Source organism: Osmerus mordax, chromosome 24 (genome assembly GCF_038355195.1).
Source record: "Osmerus mordax isolate fOsmMor3 chromosome 24, fOsmMor3.pri, whole genome shotgun sequence".
Classification (NCBI taxonomy): domain Eukaryota; kingdom Metazoa; phylum Chordata; class Actinopteri; order Osmeriformes; family Osmeridae; genus Osmerus; species Osmerus mordax.
The window spans coordinates 3,517,791-3,544,206 of NC_090073.1; the positions used below are offsets into that span (position 1 = coordinate 3,517,791).

General features: G+C 50.1%; 1 protein-coding gene across 1 annotated transcript in view; it reads left to right on the plus strand.

The window, feature by feature from the left end:
• Positions 1 to 26,051, plus strand: part of ksr2 (kinase suppressor of ras 2) — a 44,789-nt gene extending 18,738 nt beyond the window's left edge. Inside the window, 15 exon segments of the mRNA XM_067228450.1 lie at positions 4,110 to 4,280; positions 6,835 to 6,918; positions 7,335 to 7,420; positions 7,689 to 7,709; positions 8,290 to 8,396; positions 10,602 to 10,770; positions 11,105 to 11,146; positions 11,828 to 11,897; positions 13,568 to 13,616; positions 13,978 to 14,345; positions 18,384 to 18,480; positions 18,668 to 18,801; positions 22,245 to 22,379; positions 23,196 to 23,325; positions 23,447 to 26,051. Coding sequence (XP_067084551.1) covers positions 4,110 to 4,280; positions 6,835 to 6,918; positions 7,335 to 7,420; positions 7,689 to 7,709; positions 8,290 to 8,396; positions 10,602 to 10,770; positions 11,105 to 11,146; positions 11,828 to 11,897; positions 13,568 to 13,616; positions 13,978 to 14,345; positions 18,384 to 18,480; positions 18,668 to 18,801; positions 22,245 to 22,379; positions 23,196 to 23,325; positions 23,447 to 23,593 — 1,810 coding nt within the window. The 3' untranslated portion in view covers positions 23,594 to 26,051.
• Positions 26,052 to 26,416: the final 365 nt, after the last annotated feature.

A 26,416-nucleotide genomic window follows, 5' to 3' on the forward strand; every position in this document is an offset into this window, starting at 1 on the left:
TGAGCTGATCTCCCTTCTGGAGGCTGGTCTCTCTGGAGGCAGGGTAGAGGCCGGATGGAGCCAGGGTAGAGGCAAGAGAGGAAGGGTACGAGCAGGATGTTGACAGAGTAGATGGCAGGGTGGAGCCAAGATGGAGACAGGGTGAAGGCAGGGGTAGAGGGAAGTTGAAGGAGCGAGGCAATAGAGGCAGAGATGGAGGTGAAGGAGCGAGGCAATAGAGGCAGAGATGAAGGTGAAGGAGAGAGGCAATAGAGGCAGAGTACAGACCGGAGCCTGCCAAAGACGTCATGACGATATTCTGGCAGAAAGGTTGAACAGCGTGGAGTGGTTGTCATAGAAACAGCGGGAGCAACAAGGCTTTGTCCTGATTGGACGGAGGAGTTTATGTCACATAGGTGAAGCGACAGTTATGTCTTTAACCATGTTGGTGTCCTTCAGCCAGGGGAGACAACCACCTTCTGGTTGGAACGTTTGAACTGAGCTCAAAGCGTGGTTGTGTCATTCTAGACTGGCCACATGACATTGAGGGATTCCCAACAATACACACTTTGGGATTTGCGCGCGTGTCTGCGTGTACTGCATTTGTGTGTGTGTGGAGGGGAACGTCACGGTGTGTGTGGGGAAGGGAGGGGGTGGGGTGATGAGCTTGTGCATGGCATGTTAGGGTGAGGCTGCTGGGGGTGAGGTATTGGGGGGGGGTGGTGAGGGGGGAGGTCATCAGGAAGAGAGCAATCAGACAAGATGGAGGAGGACATCGCCGTCTGGCGCCCGGGGGTCACAGAGACCTCCAGGAGTCATCCATCACACACACACACACACACACACAAACATACATACATACATCACACACACACACACACAAACATACATACATACATACATCACACCACACACACACACACACAAACATACATACAATACATCACACACACACAAACATACATACATCACACACACAAACATACATACATACATACATCACACACCCAAACATACATACATACATACATCACACACACACACACACACAAACATACATACATACATCACACACACACAAACATACATACATCACACACACAAACATACATACATACATACATCACACACACAAACATACATACATACATACATCACACACACACACAAACATACATACATCACACACAGTCACGCATACATACATCAATCCATCACACAAACATATACACACAAGCCAACATACCGACATTAGTGCGCACACCAAACACTACCCAGCCCCAACACTACCCAGCCTCAACACTACCCAGCCCCAACACTACCCAGCCCCAACACTACCCAGCCTCAACACTACCCAGCCCCAACACTACCCAGCCCCAACACTACCCAGCCTCAACACTACCCAGCCCCCAACACTACCCAGCCTCAACACTACCCAGCCCCAACACTAACCAGCCCCAACACTACCCAGCCTCAATACTACCCAGCCCCAACACTACCCAGCCTCAATACTACCCAGCCCCAACACTACCCAGCCTCAACACTACCCAGCCCCAACACTACCCAGCCCCAACACTACCCCTGCCTCAACCCACCTACACTACCCACGCCCTCAACACTACCCAGCCCCAACACTACCCAGCCCCAACACTACCCAGCCTCAACACTATCAAGGCTCAACACTACCCAGCCTCAACACTACCCAGCCCCAACACTACCCAGCCCCAACACTACCCAGCCTCAACACTACCCAGCCCCAACACTACCCAGCCTCAACACTACCCAGCCCCAACACTACCCAGCCCCAACACTACCCAGCCTCAACACTACCCAGCCTCAACACTACCCAGCCCCAACACTACCCAGCCTCAACACTACCCCAGCCTCAATACTACACCAACACTACCCAGCCCCAACACTACCCAGCCTCAACACTACCCAGCCTCAACAATACCCAGCCTTAACACTACCCAGCCTCAACACTACCCAGCCCCAACACTACCCAGCCTCAACACTACCCAGCCTCAACACTACCCAGCCCCAACACTACCCAGCCTCAACACTACAAGGCTCAACACTACCCCAGCCTCAACACTACCCAGCCCCAACACTACCCAGCCTCAACACCTACCCAGCCTCAATACTACCCAACACTACCCAGCCTCAACACTACCCAGCCCCAACACTACCCAGCCTCAACACTACCCAGCCCCAACACTACCCAGCCTCAACACTACCAGGGCTCAACACTACCCAGCCTCAACACTACCAGGGCTCAACACTACCCAGCCCCAACACTAACCAGCCCCAACACTTCCCAGCCCCAACACTAACCAGCCCCAACACTACCCAGCCCCAACACTACCCAGCCTCAACACTACCAAGGCTCAACACTACCCCAGCCTCAACCACTACCCAGCCCCAACACTACCCAGCCCCAACACTACCCAGCCCTCAACACTACCCAGCCCCAACACTACCCAGCCTCAACACTACCCAGCCCCAACACTACCCAGCCTCAACACTACCCAGCCTCAACACTACCCAGCCCCAACACTACCCAGCCTCAACACTACCCAGCCTCAATACTACCCAACACTACCCAGCCCCAACACTACCCAGCCTCAACACTACCCAGCCTCAACAATACCCAGCCTTAACACTTACCCAGCCTCAACACTACCCAGCCCCAACACTACCCAGCCTCAACACTACCCAGCCTCAACACTACCCCAGCACCCAACACTACCCAGCCTCAACACTACCAAGGGCTCAACACTACCCAGCCTCAACACTACCCAGCCCCAACACTACCCAGCCCTCAACACTACCCAGCCTCAATACTACCCAACACTACCCAGCCTCAAACAATACCACAGCCCCAACACTACCCAGCCTCAACACTACCCAGCCCCAACATACCCAGCCTCAACACTACCAGGGCTCAACACTACCCAGCCTCAACACTACCAGGGCTCAACACTACCCAGCCCAACACTAACCAGCCCCAACACTTCCCAGCCCCAACACTAACCAGCCCCAACACTACCCAGCCTCAAACACTACCCAGCCCCAACACTAACCAGCCCCAACACTTCCCAGCCCCCAACACTTCCCAGCCCCAACACTAACCAGCCCCAACACTACCCAGCCTCAACACTACCCAGCCCCAACACTAACCAGCCCCAACACTACCCAGCCTCAACACTACCCAGCCCCAACACTACCCAGCCCCAACACTACCCAGCCCCCAACACTAACCAGCCCCAACACTACCCAGCCCAGCAGAGGACCTGCAGGACAGAGGATGCGCTGTCAGCAGCAGGGATGTCAGGTTAGGTAGGGACTATCAGGTTACCAGGCTGATTGAGGCTAATGTAGCAGTGTGAGCCAGCAGTGTTCAGATATTCAGCCCCAGGAGGGGCCGGCAGACAGGAAACAGGAAGTTGTCCTAATCAGCCCTGCTCATCACTCCAGAGAGGTTTGCGCTGTGCTCTGTAATGATGTAATCTCTCTTTATCTCTCTTTCTCTCTGTCTCCCACTGTCTTTCTCTCTCTCTCTCACCCCCTGCCTCTCCTTTTCTATATTTTCTCTCTCTTCCTCCCCCTTTCTCTCTCATCTCTCTGTTTCACTCTCTCTCTCTATCTAGCTCTCTCTCTCTAGCTCTCTCTCTCTCTCTCTCTCGCTCTCTCTCTCTCTCTCTCTCTCTCTCTCTCTTCGGTAACACGCACACACACACGCATCAGAGATACCGTATCAGTATTCGACCCATGGGTGAACCACAAGGCCATGTTTGGAAAGCTCTCAACATGAAGAACTGTCAGGGTCCTCGGACTCAAAGAGGGGAACAAGTTCAGCCTCCAAACCCGCCAACGAGGACGTTTCCCGTGTTGACACGTAGTGCGGCTGCTTCCACGCAACTAAACCCAAGTGATTGATTGCACGAAAATGCCAAATGACAACCCACCAGCTGTTGCCATGTCTATTATTGGTCTGAAATGTCAGCGAATGAATCTGTGCTGGAAGTGGTCTGATCGTAATCGTTGCTCAGCATGATCAGCGCTCATTCGAATCAGGTTGAATCCGAACCAGTGTACGGGACACTGGCTCATGTGTACTGCACGTTTAGCTGTGGCCATGCTGACCTGGCGAACTGCACTCATCCATCCAACCCTTTATCTGTTCCTTCATCTATCCTTCCCTCCATCCCTCGCTCTCCTCCTTCTCCAGACACTCTGTCAGTGCCTCGCTGGTCCCCTCAGATTCCCCGAAGAGACCTGGGAAACTCCATTAAACACAGGTAGGTGTGTGTGTGTGTGCGTGTCTGCGTATTTGCATTTGACAATAGGGTGAATGTGTATATTTGTGTGTGTAGTGTTAGTGTCAGTTTGTGTGCGTGACTGGTTAATGAGTACGCGTGTGTATCGCGTTTGTGTGTGTGTGTGTTATGCAGGAGAATGTCAGACCAATTAAATGGGGCACTTGCATAACTTGTCTGGATGTTCTCTCACTGTTTGAGAGGCCTGATGATTCCAAATGTCACCGATCTGAAAAGTAAAACAATACTGTGTAATAGCTGTGAAGGGCCCTCTCTCCCTCTCTCCCTCCCTCTCTCCCTCTTTCTCTCCCTCTCCCACTCTTTCACTCTCTCTTTCTTTCTTTCTCCCTCTCTCTTTCTACCTCTTTCTCCCTCTCTCTCTCTCCCTTTCTCTTTCTTTCCCCTTTTTGCTCCCCCTTTCGCTCTCGTCCTCCCTCCCGTTCTCTTTTCTTTCTCTCTCTCTTCCTCTCTCTCTCTTCCTCTCTCTCTGTCTCTCTCCGGCTATATACTGAAGAGCCATGTGGGTGGTTAGCATGCAGAAAGCCATGGAGGAGAAGCTAGAAGTGGTTAGCTGCGTCGCTGTGCAGCGGCCGGCTGTGCACACACATATTAACGAGTCATCAGACAGCACACCAAGCTGAGAGCAAATGTCATTTATATGGGTGTTATATCTGAGCTGTTATTGAAAAGGTAAATACAGGTTTCAAGGTAGGTTATATCATTCCCTCTGACATGGTTATTTGCATAAGATTTATATTCAATCCCCTCTGTGTGTTTGGGAAGATAATCCTGGCCTAGAAAACACAGGGCGCATTCAGAAAGCCTGCCAACACAATCAAAAAAAAAAGCTTGGAGCGTTTTTTGGCTCCGGGGCCGTTTCTGCAATGAAGAAAGATCGTTCCTCGAGAACCGACTCGACCCCCTAACGTCAGCCTCGCAGTAAAACGTCACCTAGCCGCCGGGGCTGGATTGAATTGTGTTCTGAAAATCTCTTTGCAGACGACACCAGAGATCTAATACAGAAAGTGTGGATCCTGTCACCCTTTGTTAGTCACATTCCATTACCCGTACTGCCCTGCTGATGGTTTCCAGGGGGCGTAAATTAGGGGAACAGAGAGCCCGGCATTCCTCCGCCGCTACGCTTCTGGATAAGTGGAGACGTGAGGGAGCGTCGCCGAGGCCCGGCCTCGATGCCGGTGATTGGTGCGTTACGGCACCGCTGCCGTCGCCTGGCCCCAGTCCTCCAGTTTATTAGAGGAAAGTGGAGGGGCAAGTTCAGCACTGTCTCATGGAGAATACGAGAGCGATGAGGGGCCCTGGATTCCATTAGAGCCCTTGGCAGAATGGGAACGTAGAAAACATTCTTATGGAGCCTATTTGTCTTTAAGGATGCTTAGCCCTGTAGATGTGGGTGTTCGATCCCTGTGGTAGGATCACATTCAGCACAGTGAGCGGGGGGTCATAGTTGAAACGTGACCCAGAGAAGGTGAGCAGAGTAGATGTGTCTGCTAAAATGACACATGCACGTTCCAATTGTTTATATGCTACAAAGAAGATCATTTAACAGTACTAAGATTTACTGTTATGATTTGACCCAAAATTTACAGATATTGGTATAAAAAGCTTAATTTTCATCAAACTGTCACCTTATGAAAAATGCTAACTCATTATATATATACACGTAGCTTAAAAGCCCTACAGACCGTGATTGAGTGATTGATTGAATTCATGCATTAAAAACAATGAAAAACAGGTGGGGTGTGTGTGTCTCTCAACAATGATGAAAGGCTTGGTGTTTCCGAACTCTTGACAGGCACTGTAGTTTCTCCTGTGTGGGTCTGCAGGAGGACTGGAGGTGGTGCTCCTGTGTGGGTCTGCAGGAGGGCTGGAGGTGGTGCTCCTGTGTGGGCCTGCAGGAGGACTGGAGGTGGTGCTCCTGTGTGGGCCTGCAGGAGGACTGGAGGTGGTGCTCCTGTGTGGGCCTGCAGGAGGACTGGAGATGGTGCTCCTGTGTGGGCCTGCAGGAGGACTGGAGGTGGTGCTCCTGTGTGGGCCTGCAGGAGGACTGGAGGTGGTGCTCCTGTGTGGGCCTGCAGGAGGACTGGAGATGGTGCTCCTGTGTGGGCCTGCAGGAGGACTGGAGGTGGTGCTCCTGTGTGGGCCTGCAGGAGGACTGGAGATGGTGCTCCTGTGTGGGCCTGCAGGAGGACTGGAGGTGGTGCTCCTGTGTGGGCCTGCAGGAGGACTGGAGGTGGTGCTCCTGTGTGGGCCTGCAGGAGGACTGGAGATGGTGCTCCTGTGTGGGCCTGCAGGAGGACTGGAGGTGGTGCTCCTGTGTGGGCCTGCAGGAGGGCTGGAGGTGGTGCTCCTGTGTGGGCCTGCAGGAGGGCTGGAGGTGGTGCTCCTGTGTGGGCCTGCAGGAGGGCTGGAGGTGGTGCTCCTGTGTGGGCCTGCAGGAGGGCTGGAGGTGGTGCTCATGTGTGGGCCTGCAGGAGGGCTGGAGGTGGTGCTCATGTCTGGTTCTCTGTGCTCGCAGGTTTTCCACCAAGTACTGGATGTCCCAGACCTGCACCGTGTGTGGGAAGGGAATGTTGTTTGGACTCAAATGTAAAAACTGCAAGTAAGTGCTGCTGGAATCACACAAGTTTGAAGTTTGAGTTGGGTAACTGGAATATAACCCAACCGCACCTCACAAAGGCGACATTTCACTTAACAGACTTTAAATAACCAAGCAACGTTCCATTTCATGTCGACGGCCGGTCAAGGTAGTTTATCCCAGCTCCCTGTTTACAGCAGAATCGTGCAGGGGAACGCGTCACAGTAGTGGACCAAGAGCAGCACATCATTTCCGTCGTCCTTTCAAACTGATTATTGAAGTCAAGTAACCAATTTCATGACTGAAATGTGAAACCTGCTGCTAAGGAGGTGGGCAGGGCCGGTTCTCGACGTAGCAGCAGGACTGTCTGGGGGGGGGGGGGGGGGGGGGGGGGGGGGTGACTGGCTTATTGTGACGTTGTCCTGTGTTGTTCCACAAAGGCTGAAGTGCCATAACAAATGCACCAAAGAAGCTCCGCCTTGCCACCTCCTGATCATCCAGCGTGGAGGACGAGACTCACTCAAAGGTACACCTGCTTCTTCTGCTGAGTAGACCTGGTTCCTTCGGTTCATGACGGCACACAGTGTCTCCTCACCGGAGTACAGCCTCCACGAGGTGCTGGGTTTTGGGTCATGCCGAGTCTGCTCGTTTCTCCGAGCGTGTTGGCGCGATGAAGGAACGTGCGGGCGCTTCTCAAAAGGCCTAGCTGACCTTTGTTTTTGATTGGGTTCACTGAAGTGCTCTTCTCCCTCTGTGCTCTCTCTGCCCCTCTCTCACCTGGCCTCGCGTTGAAGACCACCAAGGAACATCACAAGGTAAAGACACCAGTAAGCGAGACCGCACCCCTTCTAGATATATCACTTCAAATAAGAACAATGCACTCGTGAATGATTTCTTTTTTGTACTTCTCATTACAACTGGGAAGATGTTCAAGTAGAAAGTTGTTCTCGTCCTCCATGAAAATAAACATACTTTGACTCTTTCGTTTCTGTGCCTGACAACTGCTGAACTCCCATCTGCTGTCTCTCTTTCTTTATACCTCTCTCTGTCCTTATTCTCTCTCTTTTTCCATGTTTCTCTCCCCCCCTTCTCTCTCTCTCCCTCTTTCCTTTTCTCTTTCCCCCTTATTTTCTCTCTCTACCTCCCTCTCTCCCCATCTCTTTCCCTCTATTTTTCTTTCCCTCGCTCCCTCTCCCTCTCTTTCCTTCCTCTTCCTCTCTCGTTCACTCTCTTTCTCTCCCTCCCTCTCTTTTGCTCTCTCTACCTCCCTCTCTCGTCTTCTCTCCCTCTCGCCCCATCTCCCTCCCTCTCTCTCCTTCTCCCTCTCTCTCTTTCCCTCCCTCCCACTCCCTCGCTCTCTCTCCCTGCGTTATTTCCCCTCCTCATTCCTCTCAGCCCGTTTGGTGCGGACCGAATCGGTACCATGTGACATCAACACGGCCCTCAGATACACCGACCTGCACATCAGCCAAACGCTGCCCAAGACCAACAAGATCAACAAGGTAGGAGCCCCCAGCCCCCCCCAGGCTCCGCCGCAAGCCCCCCCCCAGGCCCCCCGCCCCACCCCAGGCCTCACCTCCCTCTCCAGCTGCTCTGCTCGTTGTGTGAAGGCTGCTGTGCGATTGCGAACCGCCGAATGTTCAGTCGCTCAGGGGAGCCAGCCAGCCGGCGTCGGAGGATCCTCACCCAGACTCATCTGGCGTTAGATACCGATCCGTTTCAATGAGACAGAACTTTGTACTGTCTCATTTGTTCCCGCCTATTTCAGCCCCCGCCGGGTCTACCCACGGTACGCTTTCTCTCTCGAGTGAAATGAACCCAGGCTCCGTTTGTTTTCGAGACGTTCTCTAAACACTCACTTCCTGCTGCCGAGCCGGGGGGGGGTCTCGCTAACGGTTCGGAACGTCCACCTGATCGACCCGCGTCTGTTTGGCCAAACAAAGCCCGCTCGATCAGAGGCCTCCGGCGACAGCCGGCCCTCAGCGGTCTCAGCCCTCCCTGGGACCCCGCACGGGAGCACGCCAAGTGCAAACAAACAGAAAGGCAACCTTAGCAGGGTGCCATTAGGCGACAAACACAGGCAGGTATGTTGTCCTTATTCCTAAGCAACGGAGTCAGGTGGCTGAGCGGTGAGAGAATCGGGCTAGTAATCCGAAGGTTGCCAGTTCGATTCCCGGTCATGCCAACTGACGTTGTGTCCTTGGGCAAGGCACTTCACCCTACTTGCCTCGGGGGAATGTCCCTGTACTTACTGTAAGACGCTCTGGATAAGAGCGTCTGCTAAATGACTAAATGTAAATGTATTTCTGTTAGGGAACCCGGCTGCCCGGGGAGTGACAGGGGACCCCAAATGCAACACTCAGATGCTGATGTGAAACGAACCGGGTTTATTGTAGCCACACAGAGGGTGATGACGGTGAGGCCCGTGGGTGCCAGACACGAGGGAGTGAGGAGGGAGCCGTAGGTTGTATGTGACGGGACAGGTAGCCGACGATGTCTGCGGTACACAGGGACAGAGGCGGATCAGTCATCTCGAAGGCAAGGCCCAACTACCGTCAAAGTAGCAACGTTGAACTGGCGGCGAGTCTGCGGGAAGCCAGGGTAGATGAACCGTGCAGGTAATGGTGGATGGGTAACAGGCGTGTCCGGTTGGGAGGTGAACTGGAAGATGTGGACCGGAGTGTTGGGCTATGTGACCTGGAACCCAGACTGGACAGACACCCACAAAACCAGGACTGGACAAGACAGAAACATAACAATTTCAGTGGGAGCCCAAAGGAAGGGAATGTTTTCCTCTCCGGGTCTAAGTGGCACCACTGTAGAAGTGTTTGCCACCAGGCACCTTCTGGGTTCAGGTAGACAAGCAGCTCCAGGCTAATAGCACAACACTGCCTCAGCCTGAGGGATCTATAGTAATGACTGTGTTTGTGTGTGTTTGTAATGCACACCATGTGTGTGCACTGCATGTGTGAGTGTGTGTGCACTGTGTGGGTGCGTGTGTGCATGTATGTGTGTGTGTGTTTGTGTGTGTGTGTGTGTACGTGTAGGTGTGTGTGTGACTCATAAGGGAACGAGCTGTCAGTGTTCTAATGCACTAATGATGCGAGCCGCAGAGAAAAGCGAGCAGGTAAACAAGGCGCCCTCATATTCATTCATTTGGGTGCACAGTCCCTCTCGCTCTCTCTCTCTCTCTCTCTCTCTCTCTCTCTCTCTCTATCTCTCTTTACCTCTCTCTTTCTCTCCTGCTCTTCCTCTACCTCTCTATCTCTCTCTACCTCTCTCTTCCTCTACCTCTCTATCTCTCTCTACCTCTCTCTCTTTCCCAAGTGTGATTCAGCTGGTTTCTCTCAGTTTTCCCTCGGCTTGATTCAATATTTGGTGTTGATGGAAGCTCACGTCTCTGATGTGCTACATTGGCACCAGTTACAGCACTAATGGACATGTGCTCTTCGTGCATTTGTAAATATCCTTTTGAAGGAGGATGATTCAGTTAGAACAGCTGTGTGTATAGCTGGAAACTTAAATAGATAGATCTTTAAACTTAAGACTGTGAGCCTTCAGGTAACACCCCCCCCCTCCCTCCCCCCCCCCCCCCCCCCCCCAACCCAGGCTATTAATAGAACCAGAGAGAGAAGACCCCCGAAAGACCCTCTCAATGATCGAGTCCCTTCTCTCACTGATCTCATTCTGGTCCTCTCTCCTGATAGGACCACATTCCTGTCCCCTACCAGCCAGATTCCAGCAGCAACCCCTCCTCCACCACCTCCTCCACCCCCTCCTCCCCAGCCCCGCCCCTGCCCTCCAGCGCCACGCCCCCTTCGCCATTACACCCTTCTCCGCAATCCGCCCGGCAACAGAAACAGTTCAACTTGACAGGTAGGAGTGTTGATTGACACCTTTTTGCTACAAAGCCCTCAGGACGAAAACAATATATTTGACAAACATCTTTTTGTTTGCATTTATGTTAGGAATCTTGCTAGATGAATATTATTTTTACACAAGCACGTTTGAGATTTATGACTTTCGAGAGTATGTATAGAAAATGAAAAACAAACTCGTCCCTGAAATCTGTGCTGACAGACAATCATAACAGTCCAAAGGTCACCATGACTCCCTCTCTCTTTTCCTCTCTCTCAATGTCTCTCCCTCTCTCCCTTTGTCTCCGTGCGTGACACCTGTCTCCCTTTGTCTCTCCCCCTTTCTCTCTCAGCCTCCAGTTACTTCAAATACAAGCAGCAGTTCATCTTCCCCGGTAAGTGCGTCATAATTGATCATTACCCCTACCCATAATGCACAGCGACGCCCCAAAGAGGGGGGAACTCTTTTGATGTTGGGATGAATGTTCTCCTCTCACCTTGGCACGCTTTAAAGTCGGCCTCTCTCGGCCTCTCTCCCTCCCACCTCCCCCCCCCCCACCCCCAAGCCTGTCTCCTTGCAGCCCTGTAATGATGAGCCCATCCCCAGACTTTCCTGGGACCCCAGGACGAGGAAGAGGAGGGTGGGGTGGGTGAGGAGGGGGGCAGAGCTCCCTGGGCGGGCTATTAGGAAGGAGAACCTCGGAGACGCTTCTATGAGATGAGGAGGGGGGGAGGGGGGGGAGGGTTGGGGGGTGGCACATCTACGGGGGTGGCAGGGAGAGCTTCCGGAGAGAGAGTCAGAAGACGCAGAAGAAGGGAGTTTTAGCTGTCGAGTTTAGGAATGAGAAATGAACGAGCAGAAAACGACTTCTGTATGTTTTCCTGGAGGGTCGTGGTCGACGAAGACAAGTCGACGCCGCTAGACATACCTAGCGATCCAACGCATGGACCTGTTTGTGCACGTGTTGGCTGTGTTGTTACGGGTTTATGGCACGCGCCGTTAAACTGTCACTCATTTGTTACTGTGTTGTTGTCCTTGGTGCCACCCCCCTCCCCCCCCCCCCCCTCCCCCACAGATGTGGCCCCCGAGACCCCCCCCAGCCGAGCACCCCAGGTGGTCCTGCATCCAGTCCTGTCAGAACCTGGGTAAGTACCACCGGAACCGGGCTACCTCACCTGTGGCTTAAGTTCGGCTGTGACTTTAGTCATCCCCGGACTCCGCCCTCATTCTCAGCACTTCCCCCTCTGATTGGCCGGCTGGAACATCCGCCATTTGGAGCTTTTTCTCCGGTCCCATCCCCTCAGATACAGTTTAGAGGAGTGGGGTCAAAGGTTAGTGACACTGGGGTCGGTCCTGGGTGTTGTAGATGTTTCCCTGCTCCAACACACCCGATTCAAGTGAACGGGTTGTTGTCAAGCTTCTGCAGAGCTTGCTTCTGCAGAGGTTGACTCAGCGACCCGTTCATTTGAATCGGGTGTGTTGGAGCAGGGGAAACATGTAGAGCATACAGGACCGTGGGCCCTGACGACCAGGGTTGAAGATCACTGGTCTAGGCGAGCTTCACAGACAGATATCAGCTGTCAGTGGATGACCCGAGTGTTAGGTCCCATATTTCCTCCAGGGCCGATCAGCGGGGGGACAGCAGACTGCTTCCACTTGTCTGTTCTGCTCCGAGCGGATGATTCCGGCTCAGCCACGCGGCTGTGTCTTGCTCTTGGTCCAAAGGGTTGCAGAGTTATTGGAGCAAAAGTATTTGGGTGACAATTTCAATGCGAAGGCAGACGAGACAAACATGGAAGGGCTAATGTTAGCGTGGCCATGGGTTCACGCTACAGTTCGGATGCCAAGTGGATTTCAGTTGCTTCTTGAAAAACCGTTGCTGCGTAAAACACGGGCACAAGGACGAGGGTGACGAGATGCCTTTGGACTGCTCTGTTAATTGGATTATGATCGCAATCTATCAGACACTGGAAGGCGAGGTAGCCTTCCTGTTTATGATAAGAAATGATAATACATGGTGTTTGAACAGATTGATCTCCGCTGATCATCACCATCATGACACGTTTACTGGAGGAGTGAATTATTTTGTCCCCCTCTCTTCACTTGTCTGCCTCTTTCTGGGCTGTGTTAACCTTCTCTTTTTCCTCTCTCTTCCCTTCTCCCTCCCTCCCTCCCTCTCTTTCTTCTTTTATCAATGACCCCTCCTCCTCTCTCCTTCCTCTTTCCTCCTTGCTCCCTCCCACTCCTCCCCCTCCCCCTCTCTCTCGGCCTCTTGACAAATGTGAATACATTAGCGCGCTTATGAAGCTCACATTCCTATGATTTAATTAAAAGCCGAGCAGTCGTCCTGTCCTCCGTGTCTCCGTGCGCTCCCCCAGTGGCAGCTGGCAGATCCCCCCACCCTCATGGGCCTCGTCCCTGGGTTAATGAGAGGCACCGCCGGGCCCTCAGCTCCAGGCCGGAGCTTCTCATTAGGCTGAGAGGGGACTGTGATGGGGGCTCTGCTCCACGGGAGTCACCTGACGTCTCCCACGCCGACCTGGCCGTGACCTGACACCGAGACACCGAGACCCAGCACAGAGACCGAGAGGGAGAGAGAAAGGGAGGGAGGGAGGCCGAGAGAAAGAAGGGGGATTAGAGGAGGATAGGGACCCAGAGAGAGGGAGAGAAGGAGAGAGAGGAGACAGAGGTTGTGATTTTGTGCCTGTGTGTGTGTGTGTGTTTAAGACACACCAGTGCTAATGATGCCAGAGAGGTCCAGAATACAGGCCATCTAGAGGGTGCTGTTCATGGTGTTCATCTGTCTACTTTTCAGAAATGTGGAGAACCCTTTACTCCAGATCGAAGTCGAACCGACATCAGATGTGAGTTTAAACCTCCGTTCATACTGTTTGTGTCTAATTGAAACTCGACTCGATCGAAACTCGCCGACATTAAAGATAATCATTTTGAACCAGCCTGACCAATCAGGTTAGGATCCTACCTGATCGAGTGCACCTAAATCACATGATATTAAAAGGAAGACAGCCAAGGGTTAGGGTTAAGGTTATGTTGTCATTCCTTTTACTGTTGTCCCGACCTCACACGCCCTCCTGTACGTTGGAGAACCCTAGCTGTGAAGGAGTCATGCCATCCTCATCCGCAAAACACTGCGATCCACATTTCACTTATTGGGAGACCAATCGAGTTCAACTCGAAGCCGATAACGTTTGGTGCCGTTTCCAGAACGACGAGGGCAACGGCGAGGCGGAGGACTCGGGCGACGAGTTCGAGGAGATGAACCTGTCGCTGCTGTCGGCCCGGAACTTTCCGCGCAAGGCCAGCCAGACCAGCATCTTCCTGCAGGAGTGGGACATCCCCATCGAGCAGCTGGAGATGGGCGAGCTGATTGGGAAGGGCCGCTTCGGCCAGGTGTTCCACGGGCGCTGGCACGGCGAGGTGGCCATCCGCCTCATCGACATCGAGCGGGACAACGAGGACCAGCTGAAGGCCTTCAAGAGGGAGGTGATGGCGTACCGCAACACGCGCCACGAGAACGTGGTGCTCTTCATGGGCGCCTGCATGAGTCCTCCTCACCTGGCCATCATCACCAGGTGAGCAAGACGTCCAGCCAAGCTGGACCTAGATATACCTGGGGTTAGAATCCAGCTAGACTCAGGGGATGGACCTAGATATACCTGGGGTTAGAACCCAGCTAGACCCAGGGTATGGACCTAGATATACCTGGGGTTAGAACCCAGTTAGACCAAGGGTATGCACCTAGATATACCTGGGGTTAGAACCCAGCTAGACTCAGGGGATGGACCTAGATATACCTGGGGTTAGAACCCAGCTAGACCCAGGGTATGGACCTAGATATACCTGGGGTTAGAACCCAGTTAGACCAAGGGTATGCACCTAGATATACCTGGGGTTAGAACCCAGCTAGACTCAGGGGATGGACCTAGATATACCTGGGGTTAGAACCCAGCTAGACCCAGGGTATGGACCTAGATATACCTGGGGTTAGAACCCAATTAGACCAGGGGTATGGACCTAGATATACCTGGGGTTAGAACCCAGCTAGACCCAGGGTATGGACCTAGATATACCTGGGGTTAGAACCCAGCTAGACCCAGGGTATGGACCTAGATATATACCTGGGGTTAGAACCCAGCTAGATCCAGGGTATGGACCTAGATATATCTGGGGATATGATCTACAACAGCCTAACATATATACATGGGGATATGATCTACAAACACCTAAAGATAAAACCTAGCAATATACCTCGGTAGACATTGGAATGAAACCTGCAAATGCAGACTTGTTATAGGACCTTTATAGACCTATTTAGGTAGAAGGATCTTTAAAGTCCTAGAGATAGGTGTGTTGTACATGTCACGATTGAACTCCAGTTACTGGCGAGCAGCTGGTCATCTTTTACACATCCAGCATGGAAACCCACCCACCAACCTCATCCTCTGCTTCGTGGAAACCCATCCACCCCCCTCATCCTCGTGGCGTCTCCTTGGTTACCAAGCCTTTGTTGCCCCTAGGCCAAGCACACCTCTGTGTCTGAGTGGCGTCCTACCGCGGGGGCAAGTCAGCTGGGTTCATTGTAGATCACACACAGCCTGCCCCCCCCCCCGACCCCTCCTCCCAGTCTAACACCCCCTCACCCCCTCCATCCTCCTTTCTCAGTCTGGGGAGGATGCCATGGACCTGTCAATGAAGGGGAAGACTTTGAAATGGAAGAGTTTGCTATGGTTTTACGGGTTCCCCTCATTCTCTGTATAAATATGTGTGTGTGTATATGTATATTCGGTGGGCTCTTTTGCGGGCTGATTTGCAGCGAGCAATCTCAGATACGCGTGCCTCCCCCACAGAGTGTGTGTTATCTAGAGATCTGTGCTCCTCGTGTTGGGTTGAGATGCCGTCTTCTGTCAGACGTCATGACCCACTTTGTTTGACTTTTTCAGCCAATGCCTTGTCTAGGATTGATGAGGATTCCTAGGATTTCTTCCTCTCTAGAAGGAACCCCTTGAGCTGATCACTTTGAAACACTTTAGACTGAGCTGAACGTGACGCGCTAAATAAACCGCCGAAAATACTAAAGTGAGTGCTTTTACAATTCCAGTGTAAAATGTACCCGCGCCAAAGTTTAGCAGTTGTACATGTATCAAAATCCTCTTTCTCGACTAGTTTTAAAGGTGTGATGTTCTGGACTCCCCCACAGCTTCATTTTGCTGTGGCTGTTTGTTTGGAGAACTCTTCAAAACGTCTCAGAAGGCTCCTCGTCTGAAGACGATCAACAAAAAGTCATTTACAAAGGATAACACATTTGATTTCCCAAGGGGAAACTTAGTACTTCAAAAGAAACCAAACATGCTTGGCTTAATATTGCTTTCGGAAGTTGCGTACGCTCTAGCGTAGAAGATAGTGGCTCTTAACTTCTCCGGCAGCGAAACGACCTGTGTCATTGACAACAAAGGCGTATGTATGGGCTACCTGCAGAACTAGACATCGCGTTAACCCTCAGACAATGGGATGACACGTAGCTCACGTCCTGAGCGGAGAAAGCGGGACTGTCAGGTCAAAACATGAGCCTGTGCTTTTGACTGTCACTGAAACTGAAACTGTGATTCAGGTGGCTGAGCGGTTAGGGAATCGGGCTAGTAATCAGAAGGTTGCGAGTTCGATTCCCGACCGTGCCAAATGACGTCGTGTCCTTGAGCAAGGCACTTCACCCTACGTGCCTCGGGGGGAATGTCCCTGTACTTCCTGTACCGTCTGCTAAATGACTAAATGTGAACTCAGTCAATGTAGCACCTCCACAGCCAGCGTTGACACAGCAGATGGGTCTGAGGAAGGCCGGACTTGTCACCTCAACGTCGCCACTATGTCGGATGGCGCGCTTCAGTCACAAAGTCCTCCGGCTCGTGTCGGCAAGTGTTTCTTCTGATGCGACTTCAAGGGTGAACAGTGTTACGGAGAAAGAAATCACAGGCTTACTTCGGGTAAAGAGGAAGAGTATCTCTTTCTAAGATCATACTTTGGAAACCTGAATCACAGGAACAATTGCGTGTTTATGTTATGCCCATGCCAATGAACAGGAAGCGGGAGTCCTCATTCCGAACGCGCATGAGAAACGGCGTGAAGGGTTCTCCTCAAGGACCCTGAGATGAAACGAACACGATCCGAGTCTTATCAGAAAATCCTGAGTGCTGTTTTCACAAAAATCGGAATAAATGTCACCGCAATATCTGCCTTTATTATTGCTCAACATCTGCCTGCTGCCTTTATTAACCCTGCGCTGGAGAACTGAATCCCTAGAATTAATCATTCATCGAGGCCCATTACCACAAAGATCAACAAAATGAAAATAGCAATATTGAAGCTGAATTAAAAAGAAATGGATGGTGTGTTTGGACCGTATTAGAGGAAATAATAATATAGATGTTTTTTTTTGTGTGTGTTTTGTTTGGTCGTGAGTGGCTGGTGTATGGATTGATTTGCCAGAGAATCCTCAGCATGGTGAAATCATTATCCTTTGTATCCACACAGTGTAGTGTAATTACTTCAGCCTTTCAAAGGTACGGAGGGTTTAGTTGGTTCTGGAAGGTTCAATTAGCGTATGATGAGGCCGAGTGCTGCTGCCTGGCTGTCCCTCCAGCCTGCGATCTTCAGGGTCTGTGGAGTGAGGCAGCGACGGCGTGGAGGCGGATGAAGTCATCGTCAGCAGGCCGGCTTCGATGGCGGTTTACCTGGAGCGGTCCTCCGTGCGTCAGGCAGCGCGGCGTCAGCCGGAGCCGTGGGAGGCGCCAAACATGGCCGCCGTCGCCATGGCGTCATACACGGTGCAGGGCCTGACCGACGGGGGCCCCCCGGGTCAACGGGGAGTCGCCCGCGACAAGTCGACGCAGTCGGGGTTGAGAGCTGGCCCGAGGCGGGGGACTGTTTGTTAGACCCCTGCTGGGAGGAGCAGTCTGCCCCTCCGCCCCGCCCCCCCCCCCCCACCTCCTCCCCACCTCTCGACCAGTCCGCCCAAGGAGACTTTGCGCCAGAGTCTCTCTGGTTTCCCAGGCGACACTGAGATTAAAAGGAGATCGGAGATATCAAAGAGGTGTGACATCAGGCTTCAGACTTGAGAGGGGGATTCGGAGAGAGACAGTGAGGCATGAGAGACATGGGCATGAGGGGGGATAGGAGTGTGGGTGTTGAAAATTCAATCGGTCACATAGTGCCTGGAGATCCCTCGGAGGTAAACTACTGATGTAGTCTGAATTTTTTTAAGGATACCTTTTTTTGCCTGGCATGTTTGGAATAATCAAAAACAAACCCAGGGGAGCTGATGCTAACAAGCTTGGTCTGTAAGCAAATATCAGTGTGAAACGATTCTTCTAGCGAGTCACAATTAGGGACGATTCCCGTCTCCCTCATCCACCATGTGTAGTACTGTTAGTTGTTATGAGAACGGCACGGCCTTATGACGCCAATGAGAATGGGGAGGGAAGGGGAGATGGTGTCGGGGAGGTGGTGTGCTGGAGAGAAACTCATGTCACCCTCCTCCCATCCAAGGTTAGGTAGACATGGTCATGAACTGAGCTGGCAGGGAGCCTAGCTAACGCTAATCCTTCCCTCTCTCTCAGCCTGTGTAAAGGCCGGACCCTGTACTCAGTCGTGAGGGACGCCAAGGTGGTCCTAGACGTCAACAAGACTAGACAGATAGCACAGGAGATGGTCAAGGTAACACTCAGATATTATATTCCCTCAAGAAATGTATTCTGTATTACTGTAACAAACTGTCTGTGTACACGTGTATATGTAAATGTGCGTGTGTGTGTGTGTGTAAATGTGTGTGTGTGTGTGTGTGTGTGTGTGTGTAAATGTGTGTGTACTTGTATATGTGTGTTTTTCTTTCTTTTTTTTCCAGGGGATGGGCTATCTCCATGCCAAGGGGATCTTACACAAGGACATGAAGTCCAAGAATGTCTTCTACGACAACGGCAAAGTGGTCATCACTGATTTTGGACTCTTCACCATATCTGGAGTTCTACAGGCGGGCAGGTGGGTGTGGTCCTGGAGATGCTTGTTCAGGATTGGCCTGTCACGGGGCTGTTTGAGTTTTCAAATCAAGGATCTTTAAGAGTTTGAATTTGAACTGACCTTGCTACTAATGTTACCCACAACCCCTCCCACCCTCCACCCTGGGTACAGAGAGAAAAAAAGCCAAATACAGCTATACTTTCTTTTTTTTCTTCTTCCAAAAGTTCTTTTTCTACTGCTACTACTACTTAACGAGAAAATAATAACAACCATTGTTGGTCAAGATCCGTTTTTTTTAAATATCCTACACCAAGTGCTGTCTGTTTGCTATTTCAGAGATAAAGGAATTGGTTAGTAGTACATAATGAGACATTGCTATGTTTCTAAACGTACTGCTGTGCGTGAGGTCAATTATCTTTTTAACTAAAATAACAAAAAATGACTCAATGTAAACTACAATACGTTTAATGACGTTTCTGGAAAGAGAGTGTGAAAGAACTGTTGGCATCATTAGTGATTCCTCCTGTTGTGACAGTCAGTTTTATTGCGGTTATTAACGTGGCTCATTGGTCTGCATTAGGCATAAAATTATATGGATCGGTGGTAATCTCAGTTTAATTTGTCTCCGAGAGAGTGATTAAAATCTATCTTTGCCACGGCACAGCAGAAACCTGACTGCTCCTGAAATGTCATCCGTCAAAAATTTTGACCCCCTGAGGAACTCAAATCAGTCTTCAGATTTAAGTGTATGTATAAACCAGCCTCTCATCTTACTGTGAAAAAGCTCTGCCCTGGAAAAATACCCTAAAGAGGGATCTTTTCTGGATTTTGATTGACTTGCTGTGTGAAATAACACATACTGTAATTGAGTCCTCACTTATTTGTTGTAATGGTTTTATTTTAATCTGTCACATCAATTAATATCCCTCAGATAAGAGATTGCTTTCAGATAAAGAGGCCAATGGAATTAGCCCACTCATGCTTTGCAGTAATTAGTGTAATGATAGGCTTTGGTGATTATACGGAGTTAGTGTTTGGTTTAGTATGTCAGTGGGCTTTATTTATTTTTTACAGAATTGACTGTGTTTTGTTTGTTGAGTCTGTAGGGATTACAGGGGTGGGGTACCTCAAATTGCTTTCTTACAATTAAAGCAAATAATTTTATTGTAATTTTATTTACATAATATGGAAAATGTAATTTAGCTCAATGGTCTTCAGCCCTGGTCCTCAGAATTACACTGGTCCTCAGGGCCCACTGTCCTGCATGTTCTAATCTAGATGTTTCCCTGCTCCAACACACCTGATTCAAATGAGTGGGTCGTTATCTAGCTCAGCAGAAGCCTGGTAACAACCATTCATTTGAATCAGGTGTGTTGGAGCAGGGACACATCTAGAACATACAGGACCTGAGGACCAGGGTTGAAGACCTCTGATTTAATATATCTGGCAATTCATTTCAGACACCAGCAACATCCCGACTTTAGAATACAGAATGCAGATCGGTCTAGGTCAGTACTGCAGGTTCACCTGACACAGAGAACCATCTTTGACTCTCAAGTCTCATCTTCACCAGAAGCTGACTGTTACACATGCCAAAGAGCTATCTGCATAGTGGCATTCTGAGTTCCAACGATATCGTCCCATGACTGTTTCCAGTGGCGATAATAACACCTGTCTCGCTCATCTGCCAGCATGCCACCTCTCAACACTGGAAAGTAGAATATCTGTAGTTTCCAAAAATAGGAAATACATTCTCAGTGACGTCATGGTGAAACAATGTATTGTCATGTCACTGGCATGACACAGTTTGATATCTTGTTGGTCTTCTCGTCGTTGTTGTTAAAGAAGGGAGGAGTTGTTTGTTAATTAATTCTCCATTACCAGCAGGTGGGAAGTTTAGTGGCAAATACATTTCCTGGAACACTGCGTACAAACAAATTAGATGTTGGCTTGTTTATGGGTTTTCTTTTTTGTGGGAGGCTCTGCCTAAATGTTTTCATTGGCAGCCAAGACAGCTAATCAAAAGCTCGGACAGAACGACATGACAAACATTTACTTGCCTCGTTTGCAGAGGAACATTATGTTGGAGGGGTATACAGGGAGAGCGTCAAAGGTAATTACCAGGAAATGCCAAACTTTGACAATGCTCAGAGTGGTGGCCATCTCCCTTTGCCAAGGCTGAGGGGGGAGCTGGGGGATTTGGTGGATATGCCAACAACCCACTGCTGGATGTGAGTCAGGTGGCTGAGCGGTGAGGGAGTCGGGCTAGTAATCTGAAGGTTGCCAGTTCGATTCCGGCCGTGCCAAATGACGTTGTGTCCTTGGACAAGCCACTTCACCCTACTTGCCTCGGGGGGAATGTCCCTGTACTTCCTGTAAGTCGCTCTGGATAAGCGCGTCTGCTAAATTACTAAATGTAAATGTGGCATGGTAGTACAATACATAACAACATCATCCTAACGATGTGTACAGTTAGAAGAACCTTTTATAGAAAGTAACATACCAGGGGGCTTTGAACCTGCAACTTCTTGATTTGCAGTCATATCAGGGCTACCAAGTTTCAACGAAAGTTCAGAGTGAGATTACATGGTTTGGGGCAGGAGCGGAAATCCGCTACCAACTTTGGGGGGTACAATCAAATGTTGAGCAGTTCCTGCGGGAGGGACACCAAAAGCCGTGTTGTGACACATACGACACATACATACAATACGTTACATTTTAAAAGCGCTTATGTGTCTATAATGAGCACAAGGGCCTTTGTTGCATATATTAAGGATAATACAATTATTTTGTTATAGTTACAGTGATATATTGGGGGCAAGGGCGTAGGTTTGATTTCAGCTTTGATAGGAACATAAACTGTTAAGCGTGGGTGAGCAATCGTTCTTTGCATTCATTTGGCCAATTTGAGCGCAGCGTAGACCGCATTCAGCTCACGGTAGCTCCTTTCAAACAGCCTGTTCAAGGTGGCCATGTTGCACCGTAACCCTGTTGCACACGAGTGTTCCGGTAACGTGCACACGGCAAGGGTCTCCTGACAGGAGGACAAGTGAGGAAACGTGTACATAGAAGAAGGAAGCAATTGAACTTCTGGAGAATTCTCAGAGCGCGAGCCAAAAAAGGTGAGACGTGCGAGCGTGCGAGTCTCACGGTCAAAACAAGAGACTCCGTGCCAGTTCTGGTCCCCTGAGCTACACCCTGAGCCACACCTGGCACTCACATCAGGAACAAAAGACAGGCATTCACCCCAACGTTAAAGAGAACAACTCTTCTGCCAAAGATTGTGACACCGTACCCAGACTGGTTTGTTCGAAGATGAGAGTCATGATAGAGATCCAAAGGCACGTCAAATCAACTCAACGCTGCATGTCTAGTCATCAGGCGTCCTGGATTGCAGCCAATGGTGGGCCATCCATCAACGTGTCACGGTGTCAGAATCCAACTGTTGTGGTCTCCCTCCGCAGCAGACGGGAGGACAAGCTCAGGATCCCCAGCGGCTGGCTCTGTCACCTGGCTCCGGAGATCATCCGACAGCTCTCCCCCGACACCGAGGAGGACCAGCTCCCCTTCTCCAAACAGTCAGACGTCTTTGCGTTCGGGTGAGTGCCTCTTTTTTCTTCTTCTTCGTCCTCCCGGAGATCCAGGGATCCCGTCTCGCGAGCAAGGCCGTGGACATCCGCCGCGACCGGGCGTGTCACTTGTCATCGTTGGGGGGGGGGGGGGAGGGGGGAGGGAGGAGTTGGAGAAAAGACTCGTCGCGCGCGCCTCAAGTCTTCCTCCGGGGATCTGCGTCGGCGATCGGCTCCCCCGAACCGCTTTTGTCTCGTGTCGTTTGTGGTGGTTCGACTGTTTGCTCCGGCTACGGCCCTGCTTCGTTATCATCTCCACCGCCTCTGTGGGGGTGGATGTTGCTCTCTCGACTCCCAACACAATTGCATTTTCAGATGGTCTCCCATATGGAGACTTTGTCACTCGTTCCTTTTTTTCTCTCTCTCTCTTCCAGAGGGGCGGAGTGTCGACGCAATCTGTGCAGCTGCCGTGAAACTGGCAGTCCCAGAGGTCACACCCACGGCGGGGGGTGTGTGTGGGGGGGGGGGGGTGTGGGGGTGGGATTGTCACATCCTAAACTGACCCTTCTGTCTTTTAATGGTTGAAGTGTGCTATTTTCATGCCCCTCGCCCCAGTCGTCGACATAGCAGTTATGAGCGCGTGCCGAACGTCCAGTCAGAGTGACGCGTGCGCGACGCGAGAGAGGCTTTCGCGTCGCCCGATGTCGTATGCTGACCCCTTCAGAGTGCTCTGAACACTGTTGTTTCGCGATCACCTGCGCATTTTACGCGGATGATTTTCTGCTCGGATCCGACTCTCTTCGGAATACTCGGTAGTAATAGCCCTTCTCTGTGGGATCCCTGCAGGACCATCTGGTACGAGCTGCATGCACGCGAGTGGCCTTACAAGAACCAGCCTGCTGAGGTGATCTTGTGGCAGGTGGGCAGCGGGATGAGGCCCAATCTCACCCAGATTGGCATGGGCAGAGAGATATCAGTAAGTGCTCTTGAACTGTTTGCTGTGGCGTGGCGCCGTCTTTTTTTGCGGGGGTTTTCCCAAAGACGCTCTCTCGTCTTGTCCTGGGTCTCTGACGTGGCTTCTGTCTGTGCTTCCCCAGGACATCTTGTTATTCTGCTGGGCCTTCGAACAAGAGGAGAGGCCGAGCTTCTCCAAGTTGGTGGAGCTGCTGGAGAAGCTGCCAAAGCGGAACCGTCGCCTCTCACACCCTGGGCACTTCTGGAAGTCAGCTGAGTATGTCAAATGAGCTAGGGACAACACAACCGCCCACTACCCCATGACTCGAACAACTCCTTAAGAGTCCCAGAGCTAGTCAAACCGCCTCAGACTGTCTTGAGTTTGTGGAGTGTCCGCATGTGTGTGTCAGAAACGGTTTGGTTTCTTGAATTCCCTTCGGTCTAGAAGTTTCCGCCTCCTTCTTGAACTCGCATCTTCTTTGGTTTATGATTTAATGACGTGGAAGATACATTTTGTTGGTTTCCTTTAAACGGACTGTTCTTTTTATAGTTTCTTCCCTGTATTTATTTGTGCTGCTCGTTTTGTAATGACACTTTGTCATGGTTCACGTCATTGTGTACTGAAAGAATGCATTTTTGAGAACAAACTGCTGTCTCTTTTGTTTTCCTTTCTTTTGGTGAAAAATCCGAATGAATGTCAATCTTTTACGAATTGTCAAATGTGTATTTTCAAACCATTGTCTTGCCATTTCCTCATCTGTTACCTCGTGTCCCATGTGTGAATGTTCATGTATGTTTGCCTCTGAGCTTTTATCTTAAAGTAAAACATTATTATATACCGTTGAATGTGATAAACCTGCCATTCTGCTAGTGTGGATGGTAGGACAAGTACCTTGGTAGGAGACTGTTCTCCGATCGGCCTGTTGCTTTGATTATTGCCTGTGAACACTAGTGAGACGTTTTAGCTACAGCGCAGCAAACAGCTGTTGATTCATCACTCTTGACTCACTAGGACCTTTTCACGACAAAGTGAAAATGTCGACACTTGAATTGTATCTTGTTACAAACTCGCTCGCTAATCACACTGGAGAGAAGCTGTGAGTGAGTCCTTGGAGAAACACACGTGTATTGCTTCAGAGGTCGATGTTGGAATAGACATATTCGGCTCTGTACGTTCGTTGATAGCATAATGCACATAACCATTTGTCAACCCACCTATTACAAAGCACTTTCCTCTCAGACACAATGACAGAAGTACATCCAGTGGTGAACACTGAAGGTACATGACATTGACGGGACCATTAGGAAATCATTTATCGTCCTGATCGATTTAGCAGCGATAACTGAATTTGAAGTGATTTGCGGAGGAAGTTAGAATCAATATTGACATTGTCAGAGTTTCCAAATCCGTAATGCTATTTGTTTGCCTCTCTGGCGCGCGGTGAAGGTAGTGAACCTTGTAACTTCCCTTTTCCACAGCCGACAAAACATATCAATGCACTGACCATAGCCATGTTTTGTATTTCACATATATTTAAAAAACACTGACCGTGTGTGGAACATAGGAAGACTAAGGCGTACCACAGTGGGGACACGTGTCAGGGTAGGTGCTGTATACTGAGGCGTACCACAGTGGGGACACGTGTCAGGGTAGGTGCTGTATACTGAGGCGTACCACAGTGGGGACACGTGTCAGGGTAGGTGCTGTATACTGAGGCGTACCACAGTGGGGACACGTGTCAGGGTAGGTGCTGTATACTGAGGCGTACCACAGTGGGGACACGTGTCAGGGTAGGTGCTGTATACTGAGGCGTACCACAGTGGGGACACGTGTCAGGGTAGGTGCTGTATACTGAGGCGTACCACAGTGGGGACACGTGTCAGGGTAGGTGCTGTATACTTGCTTTTCAATCTTTACAAACAAGTCTCGTAGACACAGACCATTCAATCATGTAAAGAGCCATTTCTACGTCATTATACACACATCTACCGGTGTTGGAAATGCATACAAACAACTTGCTGCTGATTTTTGGAGTACATCTGTCTATTTTGGAATTGCTGGAATTCATATTTGTACTGTTGATAACTTTTAAGTGCATGAGATGGACCAGAAAGATATATTCTTGTTGTTATGAATAATGGGACCCTTCAGCGCGATATCTCTAACCCAACGTGATCACTCTGTTGTACTGTAAATAACACCAACACATGAAATGGTAACAGCTGAAGTTTTATCACGGTTCTACTGCAGGCTTTGTAAAAAAAATGTTTTAAAAAGCGATGTTTAAGAGAATTATTGCTATATTATATTTATACAGTATAATGACCCTATTGTGAAAAGAACTAGCAACATGCGCATATCGTGGAGAACAGAGTAGAACACAAATATGAGAAACATTTAGTGCCAAGTGTACATACCAGATTGTAGACCTCGTTTTATCGACATTTGCCGTAATTCAATATTCCATGTGAACTTTGACCTATTTTTTATGTACGAATTGTGTTGTGCTTTTGTCGTATTTTTTGTTGGTTTCACTTTAATTTCTTCATTTTTCCTTCTGATATTGAATAAGCATTGATACTGTGTTTCTTTTTTCTGATTAAGTCCTTGTATTGTAGAGTATAGTTCCAAACAGCTTGTATTAAATGATGCCTTATGGTTCATGGCTTAGAGACTGGTAGACTTGATCACAAGCTCTTTTTTGCACTCATGTATGACAATAAAAGATGTTTTCATTTTGGACTTTTTTCGTTTGTTTTTGGTCATCTTTTATCTTGCCCTCTCCTTTTCCATGTTTCACGTTTCTTTAAACAACAACAAAAACACAGATTCAAACCGAACTCAAAGTCACGACGCATTACCCTTGTGCCACCAAATGTGCATAAATAATGAAATCCAAATATGACAATGCAAATATGAACAGGGTCAGAGAATAATGACTTAATATTACTACATAAATATGTCTTTGAACAGAAACGATATCCTGAGAACATATGTAGACTCCCTCCCCCCCCGCCCCCAATTCCAAGATGATGGCTCATAGTGAGTGTCCTGCATTATTATCCAAACATTTACATTGTCTAGCAAGAAGTCCCCCTAGTTTATATCCTCC